The sequence below is a fragment of the Lampetra fluviatilis genome, chromosome 62, assembly GCF_964198595.1.
Source record: "Lampetra fluviatilis chromosome 62, kcLamFluv1.1, whole genome shotgun sequence".
Lineage (NCBI taxonomy): Eukaryota > Metazoa > Chordata > Hyperoartia > Petromyzontiformes > Petromyzontidae > Lampetra > Lampetra fluviatilis.
In genome coordinates, this window is record NC_136336.1 from 5,741,135 (window position 1) to 5,769,097 (window position 27,963).

At 48.9% G+C, this 27,963-nt stretch overlaps 3 protein-coding genes and 1 non-coding gene across 5 annotated transcripts in view; 3 read left to right on the forward strand and 1 right to left on the reverse strand.

Annotated features, from left to right (window-relative positions):
* Nucleotides 1-7,085, reverse strand: part of LOC144951418 (voltage-gated delayed rectifier potassium channel KCNH8-like) — an 89,531-nt gene extending 82,446 nt beyond the window's left edge. For both annotated transcript variants that reach the window (XM_078881661.1, XM_078881662.1), the window contains exon 1: nucleotides 6,194-7,085. In XM_078881661.1, the coding sequence (XP_078737787.1) occupies nucleotides 6,194-6,344 (151 nt within the window). In that variant the 5' untranslated portion in view covers nucleotides 6,345-7,085. The remainder of the gene's footprint in view (nucleotides 1-6,193) is intronic.
* The window catches only part of LOC144951398 (uncharacterized), a 493,651-nt gene that overhangs the window by 166,156 nt on the left and 299,532 nt on the right, over nucleotides 1-27,963 (forward strand). The gene's annotated exons all lie outside the window — the stretch shown is intronic.
* On the forward strand, nucleotides 6,847-6,953 carry LOC144951506 (U6 spliceosomal RNA). The gene has a single exon (XR_013640496.1). It is a non-coding gene; the product is annotated as a U6 spliceosomal RNA (small nuclear RNA).
* The window catches only part of LOC144951423 (melanocyte protein PMEL-like), a 35,703-nt gene continuing 24,193 nt past the window's right edge, over nucleotides 16,454-27,963 (forward strand). Inside the window, 1 exon segment of the mRNA XM_078881668.1 lies at nucleotides 16,454-16,682. Coding sequence (XP_078737794.1) covers nucleotides 16,601-16,682 — 82 coding nt within the window. The 5' untranslated portion in view covers nucleotides 16,454-16,600.

The following is a 27,963-nucleotide window of genomic DNA, read 5'->3' on the forward strand; positions in this document are numbered from 1 at the left end:
GCATCGATTCATCATTCAACCTTCTGCACCTCGCTCGCTCGACGGCTGCTGCTCTTTGAACAATTAATAATTCAACGTGCGTGCGTTATTTAGTCATTGGACAGCTGTTGTTTCAATAGGCGACCGTTCAACGCACAGCAGGCAAATCTTAAGCGCGCAGCCGTTCATCGGCTACTCCGTCAGTCAGCGATCGTTCAGAATGACGAATGAATTGGCGCACTCATTCATTTGTTCGTCGGACGAGACACGCTTCCAACGATGAATCCTTCAGCATTCATCACGCCCGGCCATTCGTTCAACAGGTGTCGTTTCAACAGCTGATCACTCGACATTTACAACAAAAACACACCCCGCTCAACGCACCCGTTAATAACACCGTGGTCTTGAATAGAAACAAATGGAAATGTATCAAACAGGCGACGTTTCGGCCACTGGTTCCTTCTTCACGGCGCATCGAGGCGAGGGTGGATACGATATTGAGAGAGCGTTTTATACACTGTACAATACAAGGCCGTATCCATGGAGTTAACATTGGAAGGGGGGGGCAAATCTTCCAGGGGGTCTGGGGGTCCCCCCCCCCCAGCAAAAATAAATACATCTAAATTTGAAAACGAATTTCCTGCCATTTCCTGCCTAAAATATTTAAATTCACAAACACATCGGATGGACTTTTTATTTTATTTTTGACAATAATGTCTCATAGTGTATTGTATTACATTGCTCTGTTTTTTTTATTTTTTACCTTTTCTTGTTTCATTGTATGTTAATGGTGGCAGAGATTAGCGATTAATAAAGTACAACCATAGCGACAATCATAGAAACAGAAATCTATTTTATATAGCGATATATTAGGGGGGGGGGGCATTTTGAGCATATTTGAATATTGGGGAATGTGTCCCAATGTGTATATGTTATAATCACGGCCTTGATACAATATATCAACTATCCTTATTATTATTATTATCCTTATCAGAGTTGCTTCTTTTTGTTTGCTTTATTGACTACTTGTGTTGTGGTCATTGCAAACATGATGCCTTGAATAAAGGTGTCAGTTTTGTACCAGTTAAAAGGGTAAAAACCTACCATAATATATCAACTACAAACTACCCCCCCCCCCCCCCCCATTCATGCGTTCATTTCATAGTTGCCCCTTAGGCGAGACAGCCGTGCAGGATGCGGCAATTTATTCAACAGGTAATTCATTTTTTCGAGAGAGCAATCGAATTATTATGCTTGCAAACAGCCCATCGCTCCACGCGCAACGCGTTAAATCATCCCAGAGTCTTTGATGCAGCAGGGCAGCGTCACGTCTCCGTTTAACACATTCCTGCGGAGGGAGCTGGTAGGAACGTCGGGTTGCTCGGTCAATGGCCTGCAGGGTCAACGGCGGCGTGGTGTATTCCACGTAAATATGGCCGACTGTGAGGGCGGGCACAAGCCGGCGTGAGTAGGTTAAACGTTGAGTTTTATAAGGGCACCACGGGGTGACCAGCCCCTCCCCACCCAGCCCCACCCCTCCAACCCCCACCCAGCCCCACCCTTCCCACCCTCCCCTCCCCACCCAGCCCCTCCCCACCCTCCCCTCCCCACCCAGCCCCCCCACACCCTACCCACCCTCCCTTCCCCACCCTCCCCACCCAGCCCCACCCCTCCCAACCCCACCCAGCCCCACCCTCCCCACCCAGCCCCTCCCCACCCTCCCCACCCAGCCCCTCCCCACCCTCCCCTCTCCACCCAGCCCCACCCCTCCCATTTTTGGATTCACGACGGACGGACGGACACAATAATCCCCTGTGGGCTGGTGGAACGAGGTGGTTCCTACCAGTATCAGTGCAATTCATCTCAAGCTCCACGTTGCACGGGTGCAGTCTCCCAACTCCCAGTGTCCACTCCATCTCTCTCGCCTCTTTATTTTGCTCTGAAGAAGGGTCAAAGGGCCGAAACGTCGCCTATTACGTTGCGTTTCCCACCTTGAAGGTCCGCGTTGTCATTCGCGAATCGCTTTGGGAGTGTTTTTTTTTTCATTTTAAAATTCAACGATCCGCCCCCCCCCCATTCATTCCAGCCCTTTTACCATTGAATAATTAAACGTTCAATTCATTAAAGTCACTCGACAGCTGTTCTTTCGACTAACGGGACGTGTATATAGGGGTTCGGGCCTCCGCGAAGCTGGCCATGATCCACCCTGAGCCACATCCACCGAGACAGACCCACGGCAGCGGTTGTTTATGCCATTTATTGTGAAAATTCCGTCACAGTTCCTATGATTGCTTTTTCATTGCTTTCATGGCTTTATTTTGGTGATTTCGAAAAGTGTATTGATTTAGCCATGTTTGTTTGTTGTAGTTCAGAGTTAGACTGATGGCCTTAATCTAAGTTGTCTTGTGGTTGTTGTTGTTTGACTTGCATCCCACTGGGATTTTTGCACACAGCGTTGGTGTACGGTGCTTTTTTCTGCAATATTTTGCTGTCTTTTCTTGGATTTTCTGTTTGCACTTAGTCACATATTCACTTTAAGATGTTTTTTGTTTGTTGCGGTTGCACCCGATTCAAGAGCCGAATGGCTCACAGGGCTCTACCTAATAAATGAACTTGAACTTGAAGATGCGGATACCTCGATGCACGGATGGAAGATAAAAAAATAACTCTCTCCAGCATAATGGAGGCTTTTTTCGTGGGTTAGAGAGCGTGAATTTATAAATGTGTCGTTAAAACCCGCCACCACCCGACACGGCCAACTAGTAAGGGGTTGTCACGTGAACAGAACGTGGCTAATTCGTCACTAGTACAGCACTAGTGTATAGTGTAGTATATAGTGTAGTGTATAGCAGAGGTGTGGACTCGAGTCATGTGACTTGGACTCGAGTCAGACTCGAGTCATGAATTTGATGACTTGCGACTCGACTTGGACTTGCATAACAATGACTTTGTCCCACCTATGAGATGTGGACTCGAGTCATGTGACTTGGACTCGAGTCAGACTCGAGTCATGAATTTGATGACTTGCGACTCGACTTGGACTTGCATAACAATGACTTTGTCCCACCTCTGGTGTATAGTAGTGTATAGTGTAGTGTATAGTAGTGTAGTGTATAGTAGTGTATAGTGTAGTGTATAGTAGTGTATAGTGTAGTGTATAGTAGTGTAGTGTATAGTAGTGTATAGTGTAGTGTATAGTAGTGTATAGTGTATAGTATAGTGTAGTGTATAGTAGTGTAGTGTATAGTGTAGTGTATAGTGTAGTGTATAGTAGTGTAGTGTAGTGTATAGTAGTGTATAGTAGTGTAGTGTATAGCAGTGTAGTGTATAGTGTAGTGTATAGTGTATTGCATAGTAGTGTAGTGTATAGTAGTGTATAGCAGTGTAGTTTATAGTGTAGTGTATAGTGTATTGCATAGTAGTGTATAGTAGTGTAGTGTATAGTGTAGTGTATAGTAGTGTATAGTAGTGTAATGTATAATATAGTGTATAGTAGTGTAGTGTATAGTGTAGTGTTTAGTAGTGATGTGTATAGTAGTGTAGTGTATTATAGTGTATAGTGTAGTAAACTAGTACAGCACACCGGTGTGTTGGAGAGCCAAGCCACAACATTTACATTCCGAGTACGACGTTTCGCCAGTAATTACAACTAGCTTCATCAGGCGACCGCCAGATTCGTGGAGAAGTCCACCTGTTTCGTTCCTTATATCGAGGCGTAGATGTGGTGACCACGCTTCTGCGCTCTTGCACAATGTGTGTGTGTGGGGGGGGGGGTTACTGAGGCAACGTACATTATGCATGTGCATCATGTGAGCCCAGCAGTAGTGTTAGTAGCGGTGGCGATGTGGCCACTTTCGTAATATAGAACAGACCGTGGCAGCAGTACAACGTGGAACGACGCAATGATCCCGAACCACTAAGCCACTGGTTCTTCACCATCGCTGTAACCTGCACCCCCCCCCCCCCCCCCCAACAAACAACTTTGGTTCTCTGAAAGGCAAACTCGCACCCCTCGCCCACCGCTGCACAAATTTCGAGGGAGTCATCACAGCGAGGAAACACAGCACCCGCTGCTACTGCCAGCGGCTGCCTGGGCTCTGCAGTTTACATCGGCGGCCGTGCAGGGGAAGCGACGCACGCAGAGAGAGACACACAGAGGGAGACACAGAGAGAGAGACACAGAGAGAGACACAGAGACACACACAGAGAGAGACACACAGAGGGAGACACAGAGAGAGACACAGAGACACACACAGAGAGAGCCTCACTGAGAGAGACACAGAGAGAGACACACAAAGATACACAGAGAGAGACACAGAGAGAGACACAGAGACACACACAGAGAGAGCCTCACTGAGAGAGACACAGAGAGAGACACACAGAGGGAGACACAGAGAGAGACACAGAGACACACACAGAGAGAGCCTCACTGAGAGAGACACAGAGAGAGACACACAAAGATACACAGAGAGAGACACAGAGAGAGAGACACACACAGACAGACACACACACAGAGACACAGAGAGAGACACACACAGAGAGAGCCTCACTGAGAGAGACACAGAGAGAGACACACAAAGATAGACAGAGAGAGACACAGAGAGAGAGACACAAACACAGACAGACACACACACAGAGACACAGAGAGAGACACACACAGAGAGAGACACACAGAGAGAGACACACGCAGAGAGAGACAGAGAGAGAGAGACACACACACAGAGACACAGAGAGAGACGCACACAGAGAAAGAGACGCACACACAGACACATACGCAGAGAGAGACACACGCAGAGACACACACAGAGACACACAGAGAGAGAGAGACACACATAGAGACACACACAGAGAAAGAGAGTATGAGAATCGAAGAGCAGAGCGAGGCGTGCAACTTCACCTGCCCACCTGTAGGACTCCACCTGCCCACCTGTAGGTGGACAGGTGGAGTCCGTTATGGATGGTGGAGGAGCAGGAATAACAACACCTGTGGCACAGGTACAGGTGTAGTCACAGGTGTAGGTGTAGTCACAGGTGTAGGTGTAGTCACAGGTAAAGGTGAGTCACAGGTGAAGGTGAGTCACAGGTGTAGGTGTGCTCACAGGTGAAGGTGAGTCACAGGTAAAGGTGAGTCACAGGTGAAGGTGAGTCACAGGTGTAGGTGTGCTCACAGGTGAAGGTGAGTCACAGGTGTAGGTGAGTCACAGGTGTAGGTGTAGTCACAGGTGAAGGTGAGTCACAGGTAAAGGTGTAGGCACAGGTACAGGTGAAGGTGAGTCACAGGTGAAGGTGAGTCACAGGTGTATTCACAGGTGTAGGTGTGCTCACAGGTGAAGGTGAGTCACAGGTGAGTCACAGGTGTAGGTGTAGTCACAGGTGAAGGTGAGTTACAGGTGTAGTCACAGGTGTAGGTGTAGTCACAGGTGTAGGTGTGCTCACAGGTGAAGGTGAGTCACAGGTGTAGGTGAGTCACAGGTGAAGGTGAGTCACAGGTGTAGGTGTGCTCACAGGTGTAGGTGAGTCATAGGTGAAGGTGAGTCACAGGTGTAGGTGTAGGCACAGATACAGGTGAAGGTGAGTCACAGGTAAAGGTGTGCTCACAGGTGTAGGTGGGTCACAGGTGTAGGTGTGCTCACAGGTGTAGGTGAGTCACAGGTGTAGGTGTAGTCACAGGTGTAGGTGAGTCACAGGTGAAGGTGAGTCACAGGTGTAGGTGAGTCACAGGTATAGGTGTGCTCACAGGTGTAGGTGAGTCACAGGTGTAGGTGTAGTCACAGGTGTAGGTGTAGGCACAGGTACAGGTGAAGGTGAGTCACAGGTGAAGGTGAGTCACAGGTGTAGGTGAGTCACAGGTATAGGTGTGCTCACAGGTGTAGGTGAGTCACAGGTGTAGGTGTAGTCACAGGTGTAGGTGTAAGCACAGGTACAGGTGAAGGTGAGTCACAGGTAAAGGTGAGTCACAGGTGAAGGTGAGTCACAGGTATAGGTGTGCTCACAGGTGTAGGTGAGTCACAGGTGTAGGTGAGTCACAGGTATAGGTGTGCTCACAGGTTTAGGTGAGTCACAGGTGTAGGTGTAGTCACAGGTGAAGGCGAGTCACAGGTGTAGTCACAGGTGTAGGTGTGCTCACAGGTGAAGGTGAGTCACAGGTGTAGGTGAGTCACAGGTGTAGTCACAGGTGTAGGTGAGTCACAGGTGTAGGTGTAGTCATACTCACGGGTGCCATCGAATCTTGTGGCGATCGTATCGAGGAAGGTATTCTGTGGAGCCAGGAGCCCCTTCATAACAGGCATGATGATGATGGTGGTGGTGGTGGCGGTGGTGGCGGCGGTGGTGGTGGTGGTGTTTCGCCTACTCGTCACCAGCATGCAGGAGAGAGGTGCTGGTGGTGCTGGTGGTGGTGGTCGCGAGCCGAACCCATTACCCTTCGCCTCCGCCACTGCCACCACAAAGACAAAGATCCCCCGTGCAGCCTGCCACGGATCGTCGGGGCAAGTGCTGCGAGCGAGTCGCGCCCGATGAGGTGCTCGGGCACGTGGCCAGCACCTCCGCCCGGCCGCCTTTGTCTCCCCGGTGGCGATGTTCACGCACCGCGCTAAGGAACTCGTTGTGTTTTTTGTGGCCGAGTCGATCTAGGGGAGGCCCGCGTCTCTAATAATCGCCACCGGAATCGGCGTCGCGGCGCCTCGGTTAGCCTCCCACCCTCACCACCACCAACGCCGCCTCGATACCACGGCTACCGCGAACCAAGCACCACCACCACCAGCCACTCCAACTCGGCGGCTCTCTCCGCCTTTGCATCTCTCCTCCTCCTCCTGTCTCTCCTCTCTCTCTCTGTGTGTGTCTCTGCTCGCTCCTCTCTCTCTCTCTCTTTTCTCCGGCAGTACATGTACTAAAATTGGAACGATACAGAGAAGATTAGCATGGCCCCTTGCGCAAGGATTACACGCAAACTCTCTCTCTCTCTCTCCGCTTTCTTCTTTTTTAACGATCAGAGGAAACAAGAAGATGCTCGGTGCAGTCGGCACTTTGCTTCGTTCATCATTTCGTTTATTTTTAGTTTAATGCTTTGCTTTATGTAAACCCCCCCTCCCCTCCCATCTCTCCGCTCTCTCTCTCTCCTCTCTCGCCTCCGAGGCGCAGATTTGGAGGCGTTAATTAGACGGCAGCCCTCTCGCGCCGCACTTTGCTCGCAGCCTCCATGGACACCGCGCGCGGAGAGGGAGCGATCGTCTTCTGTCTATGAATATGTCGTTGTGCGTTATGTATGGGGGGTGGTGGTGGTGGGTGGGGAGCGGTGGCGCAGCGGTTAGCGCGCTGTGTAGACCCCCCCCCCCGATACATCGACTCGGATCTCGAATGAGCAGCTGGTGCTGTGCGTTAAAACACTGGGGAGACAAAGGCGGCCGGGCGTGGTGCCGGCCACTCACCCCCTCGTGCGCCGTGTCGGCCTTCATAGGCGCCACTCGCTAACAGCACTTGCCCTAACACTCGGGTAAGGTTACACGGGGGATCTTTGTCTTTGTGCGTGAGTGTGGCGGTCAGCGCTGCGCTGCGCTACGAACCCGGCGACACGAGTTCGATTCCCGCTCACGGCACCCCCCCCAACCCCCCCCGTAGGTCTACTCGGCCTTAAAACGAGTACCCGGTGCGGTGTGTGGGGAGACAAAGGCGGCCGCGCACGGAGTCCGGTCCGACCCATCCCTCTCCCTCGGTGGCGCTCCGCAAGCAGCACTTGCCCCAGCAGCCTGTGCAGGCTACACGTGCGTGTGTGGGGGGAACCTTTGTCTTTGCGCTATAAATCACGCTTCGATTTACGATCTTGCTGGAAGGTGGTCTACATTGTGGGGGGTGGAGCGGTGGGACAGTGGTTAGCGCACTGCGTCCCCCACCCCCCCACCCCGAACCTTGCCGCTCACGGCCGACAACCAACGACGGTTATTTGAGCCCGGTCCTGGGCCGCCCCTAGGTCTACTCGGCCGCAACAATGAGCGTCTGCCGCGGTGCCCGCTTTAACACGAGACCGCTAACAGCACTTGCTCCACACGAAGCCGTGTAGGCTACGCGGAGGGTTCGTGCGTGTTGTTTGCGTGTTGGCGTGGTTACGAATGTGCCTGTGTGTGGGGGGGGTGAGTGGTTTGCGCGCTGCGCTACGAACCCAGCGACCCGAGTTCGATTCCCCGCTCACGGCCACCAAACGCCAGCGAGTGACTCGAATAAAGTTTGCTGGGGCGATGCTGGTGGTCACCCCATACCTGTCAACCCCTTAGCAGTGCCCCTACCGTATTACACACCAAGACAGACGTCACTGGTCACCCCGTGGCCCTTATCAATCTCAACGTTCATCCTACAAAGTCACTGTACACTACTCTACTATATACTACACTATACACTACACTATACACTACACTATACACTACACTATACACTACACTATTACGTAGCTGTCAACCCCGTATGAGTGCCCTACCTTGTTATAGAACAAGTCAGACCTCTCTGGTCATCCCGTGGCCCTTATAAATCTCAACGTTCATCCTACAAAGTCACTGTACACTTACTCTACTAGACACTACACTATACACTACACTATACACTACACTATACACTACACTACTACATACCTGTCGACCCCTTATCAGTGCCCTATCATCTTGTTACAAACCAAGTCAGACCTCGCCGGTCATCCCGTGGCCCTTATAAATATCAACGTTCATCCTACAAAGCCCCATCACAAGGGAGGCACGCAAACAAATAGGAAAAAAACACATATTCTTAGGTTTTTTCGGTAAAGTCACGTAGGTAAAACATCAAAATTAATGAAAATAAAATAAAATAAAACAAAAATCACGACGTTTCGGAGGCAACACAAGTCTCCGTCATCAGGTGGGACCGTGACTTTACCGAAAAAACCTAAGAATATGATTCCTTGCAGTCACGAAAGCTTCAAATCTAGAGGAAAAAAACACGTTTTTCGCCCGTAGTGAAACGGCTGTCGGTCGCGTGGACCTGCAAACTCAATGTCCCTGTACAAGAATGTGGGGTACATCGTGTGATGGGTTGACGGGCCATGCAACCCACTTACCTCGGGTGCGGTTCATACTTTCAATCGGTGCTACTGCATAGGCGTGTGTGCCTATGTGTGACCACGTTCTCGAGTGAAGGTCTTACCTGCCCGCCTCTCTGCGTGTTCGCGCGCTTGCTCCTCTACCGACGACCGAGTGTTTGCACGTGGGCAGAGACACCTGGGCACCGGGAGAAAAACACGCGCGCGCGAGGGCGAAACGCTCGATCCCGCACAGACGGGTGGAGATTCGTCCACGCGTTTGCTGTACTGCCTTCTCCTGGCGAGAAGGGAGTTTAGTTAAAACCCCGACTTTTTTTTTCTTATCAGGTAAGGCCAATTTAGGGGCCGTCCATGAATTACGTTACGCACCTTAGGGGGGGGGGGGGGGAGTCAGACATTTGTGACGATGTGTGACGAGGGAGGGGGGGGTTGAGAAATGTGACGTCACGTTAAAATGCGCAACTTTAAATAAATTCTAGATTTGAAGTTTTCGTGACTGCAAGGATTCATACTCTTTGTTTTTTCGGTAAAGTCACGTAGGTGAAACTAATTAATTAATTAAATCACGACGTTCCAAGCTTCCGTCTTCAGGTTGAACCGTCACAGCAAACTTGATGCGGTAATTTGACTGTGACTGTTCCACCTGAAGACGGAAGCTTGTGTTGCCTCCGAAACGTCGTGATTTAATTTATTTAAATGTTTTACCTACGTGACTTTACCGAAAAAAACTAAGTGTAAGAAGAAGAACCACTGCTCTAAGGGGTGTACAAAGATAAAGATCCCCCATATAGCCTTAACATACTGTAGGGGCAAGTGGTGTTAGCGAACACCTATGAAGGCCGCAACGGTACACGATGGGTGGGTGGCCAGCACCACGCCCGACCACCTTTGTCTCTGCAGTGGCGATGTTTACACACCACACCAGGTACTCATTTCAGGCTGAGTCGACCTAGGGGAGGCCCAGGACCGGTTCAGATAATCGTCACTGGTGTTGGCCGTGAGCGGGAATCGAACCCGGTTCGCTAGGTTCATAGCGCAGAGCGCTCACCGCAAACTGAAATGTTTCAGTAGATTATTTATCAATGAGTGGTGCGCCCCCTCGCGGCGAAAGTGCGAAACTGCACCCAATGCGACACGTGACGAGGTCACCAATGGAGGTTGTTGGGTGAGATCGCGTAAATACAAAGGTGTCATCTTCTTGGTTCTTTCGGTAAAGTCACGTAGAAGGGAAATAATAAAATAATAAAAATAAAACATAATAAAATAATTCTCACGACGTTTCGGCCACAACGCAAGCAGCCGTCCTCAGGTGAAGAACAGGTCTATCAACAGACCTGTTCCAAGAAGATGAATCCCTGCAGTCACGAAAGCTTTAAATCGAAAAATACAAAGGTGTCGTTAAACCCGCCACCACCCGACACAGCCAATTAGTAAGGGGTTGTCAGGTAAAAAAAAAACCCTGACAATTCGTTACTTGTTCAGCACACCGGTTGTGTGTTTGGGGGCCGTCCATAAATGACGTCACGCGATTTTGTAGATTTTTGACCCCCCCCCCCCCATCGTCACACGGCGTCACAAAAAGTCAGACCCCCCCCCCCCCTCAAATATGACGTCACTAAGCTCTGCCCCCCCCCCCAAAATAAAGCATGCTTTAAATCGCTTTAAACTATTGTCATTGTAGTGCGTATTTAAAGTGGCGCTGCACTCTGATGATGTAGGAGAAAACATTTATTAAAAAGTCTATTTAATTAAGTAGAACGTGTTGTCTATATTTATTTGAAGTTGCGCATTTCGATGTGACGTCACATTTCTCACCCCCCCCCCCCATCGTCACACATCGTTATAAATGTCTGACCCCCCCCCCCCCCCAGCTGCGTGACGTCATTTATGGACGGCCCCTTGAGAGTAAACGCACTACAACATTTACAATTCCACAGAATTGTTGATGGTGAGGGACCAGAGCATGGACGAATGTCAAAGCCAGCGTCTCCATTTAGCTTGCACATTTATTTTTGGCCTTCATAGGTGCTACTCGCTAACAGCACTTGCCCCGACAGTTTGTTAAGGCTACACGGGGCGTCTTTGTCTTTGTGGCATGAGAGGAACCAGCCCATCATCCCGCACCAAGCGTTCCCGATTCAATTCGCGGTCTGACGCTCAAACTATTCCGTTCTGTGAGGTGACGCCACTTGAAAAATTGTCGTTTTGCATACCGCCCGCTTTTATGTGTTAGGGGCCGTCCATAAATGACGTCACGCACCTGGGGGGGGGGTGGGGGGTCAGACATTTGTGACGATGTGTGACGAGGGGGGGGGGGGCGGTTGAGAAATGTGACGTCACATTAAAATGCGCAACTTTAAATAAATATAGACAACACGTTCTACTTAATTAAATAGACTTTGTAATAAATGTTTTCTCCTACAACATCAGAGTGCAGCGCCACATTAAATACGCACTACAATGAGAATAGTTTAAAGCGATTTGAAGCATGTTTTATTTTCTAAATTGAAATATGGTTTTGGGGGGGAGGGGGAGGCAGAGCTTTGTGACGTCATATTTGAGGGGGGGTCTGACTTTTTGTGACGCCGTGTAACGAGGGGGGGGGGGGGGGTAAAAAATCGTCCAAAATCGCGTGACGTCATTTATGGACGGCCCCTTACTGGAGGATGCAATCATTCGAAATCTCTTCAATTCCCCCCCCCCCCCCCCGTAACGTAATATTGTACTCTGAATCATTTCAAAGTAAATTGTCCAAACCAAGAAATCGTCGTTACGGAATATTTTTTTTCTTAAATATACATTTTTGTTCGTACAGTATTTGAAAGTGGTTGTGTTTGCCCTGATCTCTGCTTTGCTAGTTTCTTGCGATGGAATCGCTGAGCAACACTTAATTTGCCTTAATTGCTTTTAAACAAACACGTTGTTTTGATTAAACTTTTTTTTTATTTGTAACCAGGTAAGGGCACACTGAGCGATGTAGTTTATTGTCAGAAGCGACCAGGATATCACAAATGATAGCTCAACGAAGTGGTTCATCATCATCATCATCATAACGTGGACATTTACAGCAGCCTCTAAACGCGTGACGTTGATTATAAATGTGGAGGGAAAACCCCGAGGACTCGGAGAAAAATCCACGCGTCCACTGGGAGAGAGAGAGAGAGACACGCAAACTCCAAATGTACAGCAGCAGGCGTCTGGGTCGGGATCGAAGCCACGACCTCCTGTATACCAGGCGAGGTAGTTAACATCTGCTAGCCACTGTGATGATGAGAGAGAGACACGCAAACTCCAAATATACAGCAGCAGGCGTCTGGGTCGGGATCGAACCCACGACCTCCTGCATATCAGGCGAGGTAGTTAACATCTCCTAGCCACCGTGATGATGATGAGAAAGAGAGATAGACACGCTGACTCCAAATATAAGCAGCAGCAGGCGTCAGGGTCGGGATCGGACCCACGACCTCCTGTATACTAGGCGAGGTAGTTAACATCTCCTAGCCACCGTGATGATGATGAGAGAGAGAGAGACACGCTGACTCCATATATGCAGCATGCGTCAGGGTCGGGATCTAACCCACGACCTCCTGTATACCAGGCGAGGTAGTTAACATCTTGGTTGCGCGGGCCACTCTTGAAAATAAAACTCCTCCTGCTCTCTTGAGCTATCTCTCAACATGGCTATGCACAAAATACACCTGGAACTTTGAGCTCCGTCAAATATAAATACATATTTTTAATTGCCGGCAAGTTAAGGTCCTATAGAACCATCAGTATTGGCAAAAGATCACTCCTTACCCCTGTCCTAGACGCATTCCTGCATCTGTCCCATGTGGCTTCACCTAACAACATTGCCACACGTCATACAATACAAATTACAGAACATACATCGCCAAATTAGTAGTTTTAATTACATGAGCATTAGCATATATATAGCATCCTTAATCAGGGTTATACAAAGTTAAAGATGCAGCCGAGAAATTGCTGGCACACGTCACCGCTCACAGAAGGGCCTGGCACGTGGCGTAATTGGCCTACTCTTCCAGGCTGGACAGACGTCTTGGAGGAGGTGAGAGCGGCCACACTTTACCCCACCGATCGAGTGCGATGTTGTGAGCGCGAGATCGAAACACTCGCACGAAATGGGGGGGGGGACACGTGCTGCTGACCATTGGAGCAGTGCCGGATTATCGTAGCAGCAAAAGTAGCTACGTGTGTTGTAGCTGCTACTACATGTGTAGTAGTAGCTACATGTGTAGTAGTAGCTACTGTTGTAGTAGCTACTACACATGTAGTACACATGTAGTATCTGCTACTGCATATGTAGTAGCAGCTACTACATTTCGATTTAAAGCTTTCGTGACTGCAGGGATTCATCTTCTTGGTTCTTTCGGTAAAGTCACGTAGAAGGGAAATAATAAAAATAATACATAATTAAATAATTTTCACGACGTTTCGGCCACAACGCAAGCAGCCGTCCTCAGGTGAAGACCAGGTCTGTCGGGGAGACAGCGTCTGACCTGGTCTTCACCTGAGGACGGCTGCTTGCGTTGTGGCCGAAACGTCGTGAGAATTATTTTATCATGTTTTATTTTTATTATTTTATTATTTTCCTTCTACGTGACTTTACCGAAAGAACCAAGAAGATAGCTACTACATATGTAGTAGTAGCTACTGTTGTAGTAGCTACTACTACATATGTAGTAGTAGCTACTGTTGTAGTAGCTACTACATATGTAGTAGTAGCTACTGTTGTAGTAGCTACTGTTGTAGTAGCTACTACATATGTAGCTACGGGCCCCGCGCTTTCAAGGGCCCCCGCGCCAAATGCTTTCAAGCTATCAATTCCGGTTCAGTGATTCTGCACTAGCTCTATTACTATAGTACTATACCGCCTTCGACTTTTATGAACGACCGGGTGTTTAAGCTTAGCGATTTGTCGTATTATCCGGCTGTATAGCAAATGCAAAAAATACAATTACTTTACCATGCAAGTTTAACAATTTGCGTTTTAATATTTACGTGTTTTTTTATATTTAGGGCCCCTTTATAACATCACATGCTAGAGGCCCCGCACTTCGCTTAATCCGGCACTGGGTTGGTGGGTGAGTTGGCCCATCTCAGTCCTCTCGACTCATCCAGAGCCACGCGGCTGCCCTCCCCCCTGGAGTCACCAAACGTGACAATTGTCGGCGTTCCACGCGGTGAATCGACAAACTCGAGGACGGCGTTTGCCAGGCTTAGCGAACGCTGCGCAATTCCCAAGGCTGATGAATGAATTCGCCGGGGCTGATGCGGCGGCCCCGCCGTTGCTTTCGCGGTCGTCGCGAGCGGCGCTTTCGGACGCTCATCAGCGGCCGTCTGGAACGCACCTTGCTTCCGGTGTTAGGAAGCCACTGGGAGCTATAGTGATAGGTTTTTACCCTTTCAACTCGTACAAAAACTGACACCTTTATACAAGGCATCATGTTTGCTATAACCAAAACACAAGCAGTCAAAGTGCAAACAAAAAGAAACAACTCTGATGATGATGATGATAATGATATGCACTGTACTTGAAGTTGATTGGTCCACACCCGAGACAGATTTTCTTGGAGCTTAGTCTCCATTGGTGTTGGACCAGATGACGCCAAAAGGCGTACAACTCAAAAACAGCGCACTATCAGAGTATTGAGAGCTCGGGGTAAGCATTTACACTATGAGACATCTCCTTTACCAGTGGCAAAATATAGTAATAGGTTTTTACCCTTTCAACTGGTACAAAAACTGACACCTTTATACAAGGCATCATGTTTGCAATAACCACAACACAAGCAGTCAAAATGCAAAAAAAAGAAACAACTCTGATAATGGTAATGATATGCACTGTCCTTGAAGTTGGAGACTAGGCTCTAAGAAAAGCTGTCTCGGGTGTGGACCAATCAACTTCAAGGACAGTGCATATCATTATCATCATCAGAGTTGTTTCATTTTGTTTGCATTTTGACTGCTTGTGTTGTGGTTATTGCAAACATGATGCGTTTTATAAAGGTGTCAGTTTTTGTACCAGTTGAAAGGGTAAAAACCTATTACTATATTTTGCCACTGGTAAAGGAGATGTCTCACAGTGTAAACCACTGGGAGCTGTACGCTTTTTAAAGCCAGATTGAAGACTCATTTCTTAAGAACTGCGTTTTTGTTGTTGCTCCAACAAACGCACAAATCGCGTTGCGTCATTCCACGAACGATCCTGAGACCGCGACGATTCAGAAGCGAGCCCGGGCGCCGAAATTGCGCTTGACACGTTTCGTCCACCTTGTGTGTATTGTGTGTTGAACTTTTTTCGCACCGTACGCCAGCCAACCGTGCCGCTCAGAGGTGGGGCAGAAGAACGACACGCGAAGCACAACAAGCGCTTCGAAAGAAGTGAGTTTTCAATCGGGATTAAGAGCGCGTAGCTCCAGCGGCTCCCTTTCATCAACAGGAGGAGGAACGTTCCAGACGTCCGCAGAAGCGCATCTGAAATCGCAGCGCGATGTGGCGACCGCCACCGTCCCTCGTTCGATGGCCGAGCCAAAAGACGAGTCGCCTTGCCACTCGACACGACCCGGCTACACTACAGCAAAGCTAAAGGCAAAGATCCCCCGTATAGCCTTTAACAGACTGCTGGGGCAAGTGCTGTTCGCGAGCACCTATGAAGGCAGGCGCGGCACACGAGGGGGTGGGCGGGCCAGCACCACGCCCGACCGCCTTTGTCTCCCCAGTGACGTCGAATTTTACCCACACCGCACCGGGTACTCATTTGAGGCCGAGCCGACCTAGAGGAGGCCCAGGACCGGTTCAGGTAATCGTCACCGGTGTTTGTGGCCGTGAGCGGGAATCGAACTCGGGCCGCCGAATTCGTAGCGCAGCGTAGCGCTAACCGCTGCACCACTACTCCATACTTCATAATTATTAAACACAAAGACCCCCCGTGTAGCCTTAACAAACTCTTGTGGCAAGTGCTGTTAGCGAGCACACGTGGGGGCTGGGTGACCAACACCACGCCCGACCGCCTTTGTCTCCCCAGTAGCGACGCTTACACACCGCGCAAGGAACTCATTTGAGGCCGAGTCGACCTAGGGGGGGGGGGTGGGGGAGGAGTGGCGTAGCCAGCAGCGATTCAAATCATAGCAGCACACGCAATCACGCGTTGGTAGCACACTCGTCGAAAGGAGAGGACTGGAATACCTCGTGCCTAACGAGACGTACAAAAACCTCTTCTTTTACAAGTTATAGAAAGTTGATGACTGGGTGTTGGGGTGGGGGTGCTGGGGTGAGCTGCTGCTGCTGCTGGGACTCGATACGTCTGTCACATGACAGAGAGCCGCGCGCCTGTCAGCTGCCCTGGGAGTAACAAGCGAATGATGCAGAGAGGGAGAGCTGGGGGGGGGGGGCAGGCTCTCTCTCTCTCTCTCACATTCTCGCTCCCGTTATATAAGGCGGTGTCAACGCAGCGAATGTTTGGTGGGACTGCTAAGGTGGGTTAAAGGTGGCATCTCTCTTTGGGTTTTTCAGCTCGTCCGTCCGTTTCAGTCGCCGATGGAGCAAGCCGGCGTGGTCAAGTTGGCGAGCATTGTGGTCGTCCTGTGGGCAGTACCCACGCAGGTGACCTGCCTCAAACGTGAGTCCACCCCCTGTCGTCCCAACGAAAAGATCCCACCAACACCACCACCACCGGCCTTTTATTACAACACTTTTATCGAACTTGGTCCAGTTTGTCTGTAAATATTTTTTCAATATTCTTAGGTTTTTTTCGGTAAAGTCACGTAGGTAAAAAATGAAAATGAAAGTAAAATAAAAATCACGACGTTTCGGAGGCAACACAAGCCTCCGTCTTCAGGTGGAACCGTCACAGCACGATAGCTACGTGACTTTACCGAAAAAAACCTAAGAATATGAATCCTTGCAGTCACGAAAGCTTCAAATCTAGAATGTTTTTAAATCTATGACGCTTATTTATATATGTCTTCGATAATATACATGTTTTCTTGGGGGGAGTTAGATCGCATAAATTAAAAAATGTGTCGTTAGACCCGCCACCACCCGACACAGCCAATTAATAAGGTTGTGTCAATTAAACAGAACGTGGACAATTCGTCACTGGTAGAGCACCACCGGTTGCGTGTTGGGGAGTAAACCCACTACGACATTTACAATCTGAGTGATGTTTTATCTCGGAATCTGACATGTTGCACACGCAGACTCGGCATAGACTCCCGCGACAAGTCAAAGATTTCATGTAAAGGTCCCGGTTCCAGGTCCCAGCAGATCCTTAGGGGACCTCTTTTTTTAAAACTTAATTTTCATTGCACTGTTTCAAATGTATGACAATAATTTAGTTTGAAAAAAAAAATTCCATGGGCGTACACTTTTATTTGCCCTCAAAAGTAGAAGCTACATTCTTTTGACCCCCAGAATTAGTCAAATTTGATGCGCCGCATGAAAGTGTTTGGCTCGCACGAAGAACATTAAACGCATCGAAAGGAAACCACCCACTTTTATTCAGCGCGTCAAATTTTATTATTTCTGCGGTCCACATAATTTATTTTCTACTTTTGAGTGCAAATTAAATGTGTGTGGGTTGAAAAACATTTTTTTTTACCCAATTATTTTGTTGCCAGGATAACAGTGATAAAAGATAATATGCTTCGCCCTTTCTGGCAATGAAACAGAAGGTGTTAAGATGTTCAAACAGCTAATAGACACCTTTAGCAAGGTATCAAGTCTGCGTGAGTCACACATACTCGTGGCAAAACATGTAAACAAACACGCTCTGATAATAATTATATTAAATATACGCATAACTTTTTGTTTTTTTCGGTAAAGTCACGTAGAAAGAAAATAAATTAAATTATAGAATACGACGTTTCGATTGCAACACAAGCAATCATCAGGTACGAATGAATGAGAAAAAAAACTAGTGAACTTAGAAATAGAATGCAATACAACACAGAGAGTCGGTTAACATAACAGCCAAAGCCCTACCTGGTTGATTAACGTTCTTCCAAAGGCACGAAAGCTCCAAATCAAATTTCGATTTAAAGTTTTCGTGACTGCAGGGATTCATTTTCTTGGTTCTTTCGGTAAAGTCACGTAGAAGGGAAATAATAAAATAATAAATATAAAACATCATAAAATTCAATTCTCACGACGTTTCGGCCACAACGCAAGCAGCCGTCCTCAGGTGAAGAACAGGTCTGTCGGAAAGACAGCGTCTGAAGGCGCTGTCTTTCCGACAGACCTGTTGTTCTTGCGTTGTGGCCGAAACGTCGTGAGAATTATTTTATTGTTTTATTTTTATTATTTCATTATTTCCCTTCTACGTGACTTTACCGAAAGAACCAATAAGATGAACGCGCGTGCATCACGCGTCGGAGCAGGGCGGCTGGAGCACGCCATGTACCACACACATGTCGGTGATGTGCAGCGCGTCTTCTTCGAACGCTGGGGAGCCGGACAAGCCCCTCTCTGTACCAGCGTGGACGGCACCCTCGTGGTGTTCACCTTCTGAAGCGCTCGCTCGTCACCGTGGCGTGCGCGATGACCACCACAACCACCACCACCACCACGTGGCTTTTCTTTCGTGTCGTGCGCGGTGCATTTAGCGCCACGGCGCGTGGCTTTACAGCGTTTATCTTCATTTGTTTGCTGGTGACTATATTTCATATCGAAATCGCCTCCAGTGCTGTTGCTGCTGGCGGCAATAAAAGTTGTTTAAGAGTCAAAGTCTGAAACAACAACAGCAGCAGCAGCAACAGTAACAACGACGCCGTTTTTGAGTCTGTCGCAGAGACTAGCTTAGGACTCTGTGGACGGAATCGCGAACCACGAGCTTGGTCACGTGTGGACCAGGTCTTGGAGGGCCGGAGGTTACCCCTGTAACCTGCTCCGGGTCGTAACGCGCCGAGATGCAGCCGCAGGTAACGCAACGGCGGAGCCAGGATTTTCAGGTAGCTGGGGGGGGGGGGGGCAACCCCTCCAGCAATGAAAAATGATAGAGGAGTTGTTAGTGAGTAAGGAGTTGTTCCTTGCTTTGTATTTGACGCGTGTGCGGCGATGGCGCAGCCATCGATCGAGGGTCGAATTCGAACCGCGTCGTGTGATCGGCATCGCGCTCGCTGAAGGTGTTGATGCCTTCAGGGAAGTCGTGTACTGTTTACGCAACTGCGCACAATTCTGTGAGTCACTTATAGCCGCTTTGCCGTTACTTATGGCCAATTATGGACTCAGACTATTGTCCTATCATCTCATAGAGTCCCTGGCACGTAATAATATACTACACAGTGGCAGTGGGGATCGTAAAATGCCGATGTATTACTAATAAACCCCAATAATCCGATCGGAATTAGGGATTTCGAGCGGATCATTGGGAGGAGGGGGGGGGGCACGTGCCACCCCCCCTCCCCGCAGATCTTAGTCGGGGTCCCGTTAACGGAGAGGTCGCGACAGACCAGGCAACAGCGTTCGGGGTTGTTGGTTTAAAAAAATTCTGGCGAATTGCCCGATGATGCTGGATGCAATTACCAGCGAAACGTCGTGCTACTCAAATTGTAAATGTTGTGGTTTCGCGCTTCAACACACCGGTGGGCTAAAGCAGTGAACTAATTTGTCTTTTGTCAACGTGACACTTTTTTACTGATTGGCCGTGTCGGGTGGTGGAGGGTTACGACACATTTATAAATAACGCGATCTAAACCCAAAAACGTTGATTATGAAAAAAATAATAATTGCATCGGTTCAGCCAAGCGCGATTCTTATCAAAGCGTAGAACGCAAATGGGGTCACACTCCGTCATTATGTGACCGTGCGTATGCTCAGGGTAGGGTGGTTGACCCTACGTGCCAGGTGAGTGTAGGTCTCGTGACGGTACAGATGGGGGGTGGATGGCGTCGCCCGTGTCGCTAATGATCTCATCTCTCGCGCCGTGGGCCACTTCTATTGGTGCGAGTTTCTGAATGGAATGGAGCACTGACACACGGCAGTTCTCATGTGGTGGTTGATTTTGCCTCTTGGCCAAATCGCGTGCAAGTGTCCAGCCTAAAGTGCGAATTCGACAAATTCGTCAATGACAATACGTCCAGAAGTAATATTTATACGTTGCAGTATATCGAAAAGATGCACGTTTACACCATCGGAACCTTCATTTGCCAGTAAAAATATGATAATTGTTTTTTTTTTTGTGGACCAATCAACTTCAAGGACAGTGCATACATTATCAGAGTTATGTTTTTTGTTTGCATTTACGACTGCAGGTATTGTGGTCTATGTAAACATGACTCCTTGTAAAAAAGGTGTCAGTGTTTTTGGCAGATAGAAGGGTAAAAAAACAATTATCAGATGCACGTTTGCTGATCTTATTTCGCACCGTACGTAGCCGACCGCGCTAATTAGAGGTGCGGTGGAAGCGAACAAATGAAACACAACAAGCACTTCTCAAGAAATTAGTGTTCAATCTAGCTGATTTAAAAGTGATTAGCTCAAGTGGCTTCCTAATGTCTGAATGTGTATGTATGTTGAACTTCTTTTACGCCGTACGTAGCCAACCGTGCTGATCGTAGTGAGATGTTAACTACCTCGCCTGGTATACAGGAGGTCCTGGGTTCGATTCCAACCCTAACGCCTGCTGTATATTTGGAGTTTGCGTGTATCTCTCTCTCTCAGTGCTGAGATGTTAACTACCTCGCCTGGTATACAGGAGGTCCTGGGTTCGATTCCAACCCTCATGCCTGCTGTATATTTTGAGTTTGCGTGTCTCTCTCTCTCTCCCTGTAGTCGCGTGGATTTTTTTCCGAGTCCTCCGGTTTTTCCCTCACCACATTAAAAAGAACACGCGTTTAGAGTAGATGGCTGCATTACATTTCCACGTGATGGTACGCCACGTGGTCGTGCTATCAATTGTGACAGTCAGGGTCGCTTCTGAAGAAGAGCTCTCGATAGCAGCTCAGTGGGCCTGACCTGGTAGAACAAAAAACTAGTTTTAGTTTTAAACGAGGCCATGGTTTTTGGCAGTGATGTTTGTTCGGTCAGATTCCGGGCCATTACCTGAAATGTCACCACTCACTCACCCATTCATTCACTCACTCACTCATCAACCATCCACCCACTCACTCACTCATTCACCCACTCACTCACTCACTCACCCATCAACCCATCCACCCACTCACCCACCAATCCATCCACCCACTCACTCACATATCCACGCACTCACCCACCAACCCATCCACTTATTCATCCATTAACTAACTCACCCACCAACCAATCCATACACTCACCCACCCACTCACCCACCAACCCATCCACTCACCCATCCACCCACCCACTCACTCACCAAACCATCCACTCACTCATCCATCAACCCACTCACCCACCAACCCATCCATCCACTCACCCACCCACCAACCCATCCACCCACTCACTCACTCACGCACCCACCAACCCATCCACCCACTCACTCACCCACCCACCCACTCACCCACTCACCCACCAACCCATCCATCCACTCACCCACCCACCAACCCATCCACCCACTCACTCACTCACTCACCCACCCACCAACCCATCCATCCACCCACTCACTCACTCACTCACCCACCCACTCACCCACCAACCCATCCATCCACTCACCCACCCACCAACCCATCCACCCACTCACTCACTCACCCACCCACCAACCCATCCACCCACCCACTCACTCACTCACCCACCCACTCACCCACCAACCCATCCATCCACTCACCCACCCACCAACCCATCCACCCACTCACTCACCCACTCATCCACCAACCCATCCACCCATTCACTCACCCACCCACTCACCCACCAACCCATCCATCCACTCACCCACCCACCAACCCATCCACCCACTCATTCACCCACTCATCCACCAACCCATCCACCCACTCACTCACTCACTCACTCACCCACCCACCAACCCATCCACCCACTCACTCACTCACCCACCCACTCACCCACCAACCCATCCATCCACTCACCCACCCACCAACCCATCCACCCACTCACTCACCCACTCATCCACCAACCCATCCACCCATTCACTCACCCACCCACTCACCCACCAACCCATCCATCCACTCACCCACCCACCAACCCATCCACCCACTCACTCACCCACTCATCCACCAACCCATCCACCCATTCACTCACCCACTCACCCACCACCTTCAAGTTTATATTTGGGCCAGTGTGAAGTCACGCATTCCGTGATTTGGCGTTCGCGGTTGCAGTCGCACACAAGACAGCCTTTTATTTTCCACTATTTTTATTTTTAAAAATAAAGACGTGTCACAAATGCTCACACAATCTGGAAATTATCCAGGCGTACCAGCACGGTCACACAGCAAACACTGGCTCATACATCCCACACTTCACACCAATTATCGGCACTCTTCACACCAATTACATCTCCCTCTAATTTTATCCCAATTGTCCAATCGGTGCGAATGTCACGAGACGAGAAATTCATTTCGGAGAGCAGTGAGTGTGACCGCTCCGCGTTAGAAGGCGGCTCACGGAAGTGGAGATTACAGAGCTACATCCGAGGTCCCTTTCAAGCAGTGGTTCTTAACCTTTGCTGTAGCCTTGCACCCCGTGAGTTCTTAATCTTTAAAACGATGAATAATGCGAATAAATACATCGAGTTTCATTAAACGAATTTAGTTGTAACATCCGTGCGCCGTGCTGAATGTGTTGCTTTCGATGATTTACCTTCTAGAAATAAATAAATCTGTCCATGTTTCGCAACCCCAGAAAGGGGGCATCTCGTATCCCAGGGGGTGCAGCGTGCATCCCAGGTTAAGGAGAAGAACCACTGCTAAGTGAATGTGGACCAGGGGTCGCTTTAAAGCACTGTTGGCTACGTACGGTGCGAAAGAAGTTCAACATACGTACATAGCGGAGGGGCACCATTTCCCCACTCGCTCTTCCACAACGTAAGCAATCCCCTTCTGTTGCCCGAGAGTCAACGTGGTGCCCAGGCTAAACGCCCACGAACTTGCGCGGATTTGAGAACTCGATTGCAATGCCATTCAGACGTTCATTCATCCACCCATGCATCCATCACCCGCAGGCCAGCGGAGGGCGAGGCGCGTGACTATCTCGCGCCAGCGTCCGCATGCTCTTTGCTCTTGGCTGTCTCGAGTGATTTGTTTTGATCACACGGATCACGGGGGTAGGGGGACGGGGGGTGGTGACCACGGGAGCTGTACATTCCTTTAACCCAGTGTTAACGAGACATGGCAAGATATTTTTTGTAGGGCGTGAATAATCGGAAATCAAAAATTAAGCACGGGGCACGTACGTTTCATCAAACCCTGCGTCGTTATTAACATTGCACTTTAAAAATATATATTTGAAAACCAAGGCTGCAGTAAAGGTTCAGAACTGCCGGTCTGCGGGCAGTGAGAGTCTTTGGCAGTGGTTCTTATTCTTCTCCTGGGGGTGGACGCTGCACCACCTGGGTGTGCGAGATGCCCTCTTTCTGGTGGGGGGGGGGGGAGGTAACGAAACATGGCCAGATTTAATTTTTTAAAAGGTAAATCATCAAAAACACACATTCAGCACGGGCACACAAGTTCGATCTTACTTTGTTTCATCAAACCCTCTACGTGCGTATTAACGTTGTACATTGTTTTGAGAACCCAATGGGGGGGGGGGGGGGGGTCTTGCAAGTTTGTAAGTGAAGGTGACCAACCACCGCTGGCTTTGAGTGGCCGCAGTTTCTCGCGCTTAGAACGTCGAACTGAAGCGACCGCAATTTGCTGTTGTGGTTGTCGTCGTTGTTGTTGTGGTTGTGGTTGTTGTTGTTGCGCACCGAGACCCCGGGTCGAAGACGCGCGGGCGTCCACCGATCGGCGGGGTCGACGTCTCTCCCCTCTCGAGCTTTCGCTCAAAGGCGCCTCTCGACCACCGCGAAAATCCGAACCTCCCCCTCCCCCTCCCGGCGTCTCGCAAATCGGCGCTGTGACCCCGCGAATGTGTCGCGGCCGACTTGCGGTCTCGCGCAGCGTGTGATCGACGTGGTGAGATGGTGGCTCGTGGGTTACGGACAAAAAAAAGGAAGAAAAAAATTAATCCGTAAAAACAAAGTTTTCACTATAAATCCTTTATATGCGTGTTCAATGGGCCACAACCCAGCCCACATTGGTCTTTGAAACGGGCGGTTAGAGTCCTCTCGTCCTCTGGCTTCATATGGCTGCCACCTATGGGTCAGATGATTGCCTGTCCCCATTAAGCAATTGGTAATTAAATATAAAACACATTTTTACCTAAAAAGTGTAAAATTTTGGAAAAATGTTTTCACGAAAAGAAATTGTCACGCACAACGAGTCTGTGTGCAAAATGTCAGCTCGATTGGATCATGGGAAGTGGGTTAAAAAACGACCGAAAGATTTGCACGGTCGTAAGCGCGCAAGCAAGCAAGCAAGTGAACTTAATATAAAGGATTTAAAAACTAAAATCGCGGACACTACGATCGCGCGCTCCCTTTGAATGCGCTCCCGTCCATCTCGTCAGATCTTGGAAGCAACGCAGGGTTGGAGTCTGGTTCATACTCTTAGTTTTTTCGGTAAAGTCACGTAGGTAAAAAATGAAATAAAAATTAATAAAAATAAAATAATAATAAAATTAATAAAAAATAAAATAATATAAAATCTGGTTTACTTCTTGGATGGATATCCACCACCATCACCGGACAAAGATCGCCCCCCCCGTGTAGCCTTAACAGACTGTAGGGGCAAGTGCTGTTAGCGAGCACTTATGAAGGCCGGAACGGCACACGAGGGGGTGGGTGGCCAGCACCACGCCCGACCGCCTTTGTCTCCCCAGTGGCGATGTTTACACACCGCACCAGGCACTCGTTTAAAACTGAGTCGACCTAGGGGAAGCCCGGAACCGGTTCCGATTATCGTCACCGGTGTTGGCCGCGAGCGGGAATCGAACTCGGGTGGCCTGGTTCGTAGCGCAGCGTTGCACTAACCGCTATAATACAGATAAAGATCCCCCATATAGCTTTAACAGACTGTAGGGGCAAGTGCTGTTAGCGAGCACCTATGAAGGCCGGAACGGCAAACGAGGGTGTGGGTGGCCAGCACCACGCCCGACCGCCTTTGTCTCCCTAGTGGCACAATGTTTAAGTACCGCACCAGATACAAATTTGAGGCTGAGTCGACCTAGGGGAGGCCCGGGACCGGTTCAGATAATCATCACTGGTGTTGGCCGCGAGCGGGAATCGAACTCGGGTGGCCGGGTTCGTAGTGCAGCGTTGCACTAACCGCTACCACCACCACCGCCACCACCGCCACCACCGCCACCACCGCCACCACCGCCACCACCGCCACCACCGCCACCACCGCCACCACCGCCACCACCGCCACCACCACTGGGGCTTGCAATATGTTGTAACCGTGGGGGCTGCACAGTGAGCAGGAGAGGGCCCTGTTCCCGGGGTCACCACCCTGGTTTGGAATGGGATTTCTCCAAGTTCTCCGGCTTACCAAAACTGAGCGAGATGTTCTCTTCCTCGCCTGCTATGTTCACGTGACAAACTCTTGCTGTTCGGCTGTGTCGGGTGGTGGCGGGGTTAACGACACATTGATAGATTTACGCGATCTAAAATTCGTTACTTACAATTCGTTACGAATAATTGGCACATCTCACTAATTGCATGTGTCGGGTGGTGGCGGGGTTAACGACACATTGATAGATTTACGCGATCTAAAATTCGTTACTAACAATTCGTTACGAATAATTGGCACATCTAACTAATTGCATGTGTCGGGTGGTGGCGGGGTTAACGACACATTGATAGATTTACGCGATCTAAAATTCGTTACTTACAATTCGTTACGAATAATTGGCACATCTCACTAGTTGCATGTGTCGGGTGGTGGCGGGGTTAACGACACATTGATAGATTTACGCGATCTAAAATTCGTTACTTACAATTCGTTACGAATAATTGGCACATCTCACTAATTGCATGTGTCGGGTGGTGGCGGGGTTAACGACACATTGATAGATTTACGCGATCTAAAATTCGTTACTTACAATTCGTTACGAATAATCGGCACATCTCACTAATTGCATGTGTCGGGTGGTGGCGGGGTTAACGACACATTGATAGATTTACGCGATCTAAAATTCGTTACTTACAATTCGTTACGAATAATTGGCACATCTCACTAATTGCATGTGTCGGGTGGTGGCGGGGTTAACGACACATTGATATATTTACGCGATAAAATCCCCCAAAAAAACTCTACTATGGATGATACTGGTCGCTCAAGCCTACTACTACTGCTGCGTATGAAACTACCAAAGGTTCAGTATCCCCACGACTCGCCGGGCGAGGCTCTTACGCTCCGTGTGGAGCCACGCGGCTCCCCCAGACCGACAAATTTGTCTCATGACCACCGTGGTGGGTGTTGCGGTACATTTTAAAACTTCTTCTTGGTTCTTTCGGTAAAGTCACGTAGAATGGAAATAATAAAATAATAAATGTAAAACAATAAAATGCTCACGACGTTTCGACTGCAACACAAGCAATCGTCATCAGGTGAGAATTTAATTGTTTGATTTTTATTATTTTATTATTTCCATTCTTCGTGACTTTACCAAAAGAACCAAGAAGATGAATCCATGCAGTCACGAAAGCTTTAAATCGAAATTTTAAAACTTCTTTCGAAATAATTTTTTTGCGTTATCTTCTTTTTATTATTATTTGATTTGGAGCTTTCGTGACTGCAGGAATTACTTTTTGGTTCATTCGGTAAAGTCACGTAGAAAGAAAATAAATTAAATAATATTTAAATAATTATTATTATATTATAGGAAAAAAAAATCACATTTTATTTATTTTCTTTCTACGTGACTTTACCGATAGAACCAAAAACTAATTATTATTATTTTGATTGACGAGTCCCTCCTGGGTCGACTTTGGATATGCTGAATCCGACCGATTTTACACGTCCGTCGCGAATTCACACGAACAAGAAAGCGATCGAGGGCCAAATACGGCGGTCGAAAACAATGCATCAGAGACACGTCATGTGCAACACGAAGAAGTACTGCATAGACAGCATGAGCAGCACATGCCAATAAACAAAAGCGAAGAGCAAAAGGACAATTTTGTTGTGTCAACTGCATTTGGGGGTTGTTCACACGCTAACCGAGTATAACGCCCCTTTACTTTCGACTCAGATTGATGAACTCTCAATTTTCGTTCGCCGCTCTTGTAAGAAAACGAGCGGAACAAAACACGATATCTCCATCACCGTAATAACTTTGTTAAACACCCGCCCCACCCGCCTGCCCCCCCCTTTTAAAAAGGAGTTTGTTCTTGTAATCCTGCGAAAAATTATCACGTATCGGCCATCCGAGGCCTGCGCGCAACCATCTCACAAACATCGTCTCCGTGCGCCGTGCGAGCGACGCAAATACCCCCGTCGTCAAAATGTATCTTTGAATCGATTAATGAATGCATTGTGGGCGCATTCACGATATTTCTGTGCCGTCACAAATCGTGGGGGGGATGGGGGGGGGGTGATGGGGGGGGGGGCACGGTGCCAAATGCCCCCCCCCCCCACCTTCCCCCACAATCGTAAATTCGCGTCGTTACATAATAGTCCCATCTGTACAGAAGTTGCCGAGTCTGCACATTTCGCGGGGCAAACGGCGAGCCGCGGATCACAAAGCCCGCACTCGCGCTCGGTCCCATGCAAGAGTCACATGAGAGAGATTAGCAGTGGATGGGGGAGGGGGGGAGAAGAGGCACGAGGAGGATGTGGAAGAGGTGGGGGTGGAGGTTGCTGGGAGGTTGCGGGGAGGGTGCTGGGAGGGTGTGTAACGAATGTGGCCTCTTTTTTTGGAGCCGCTCATATGATCGA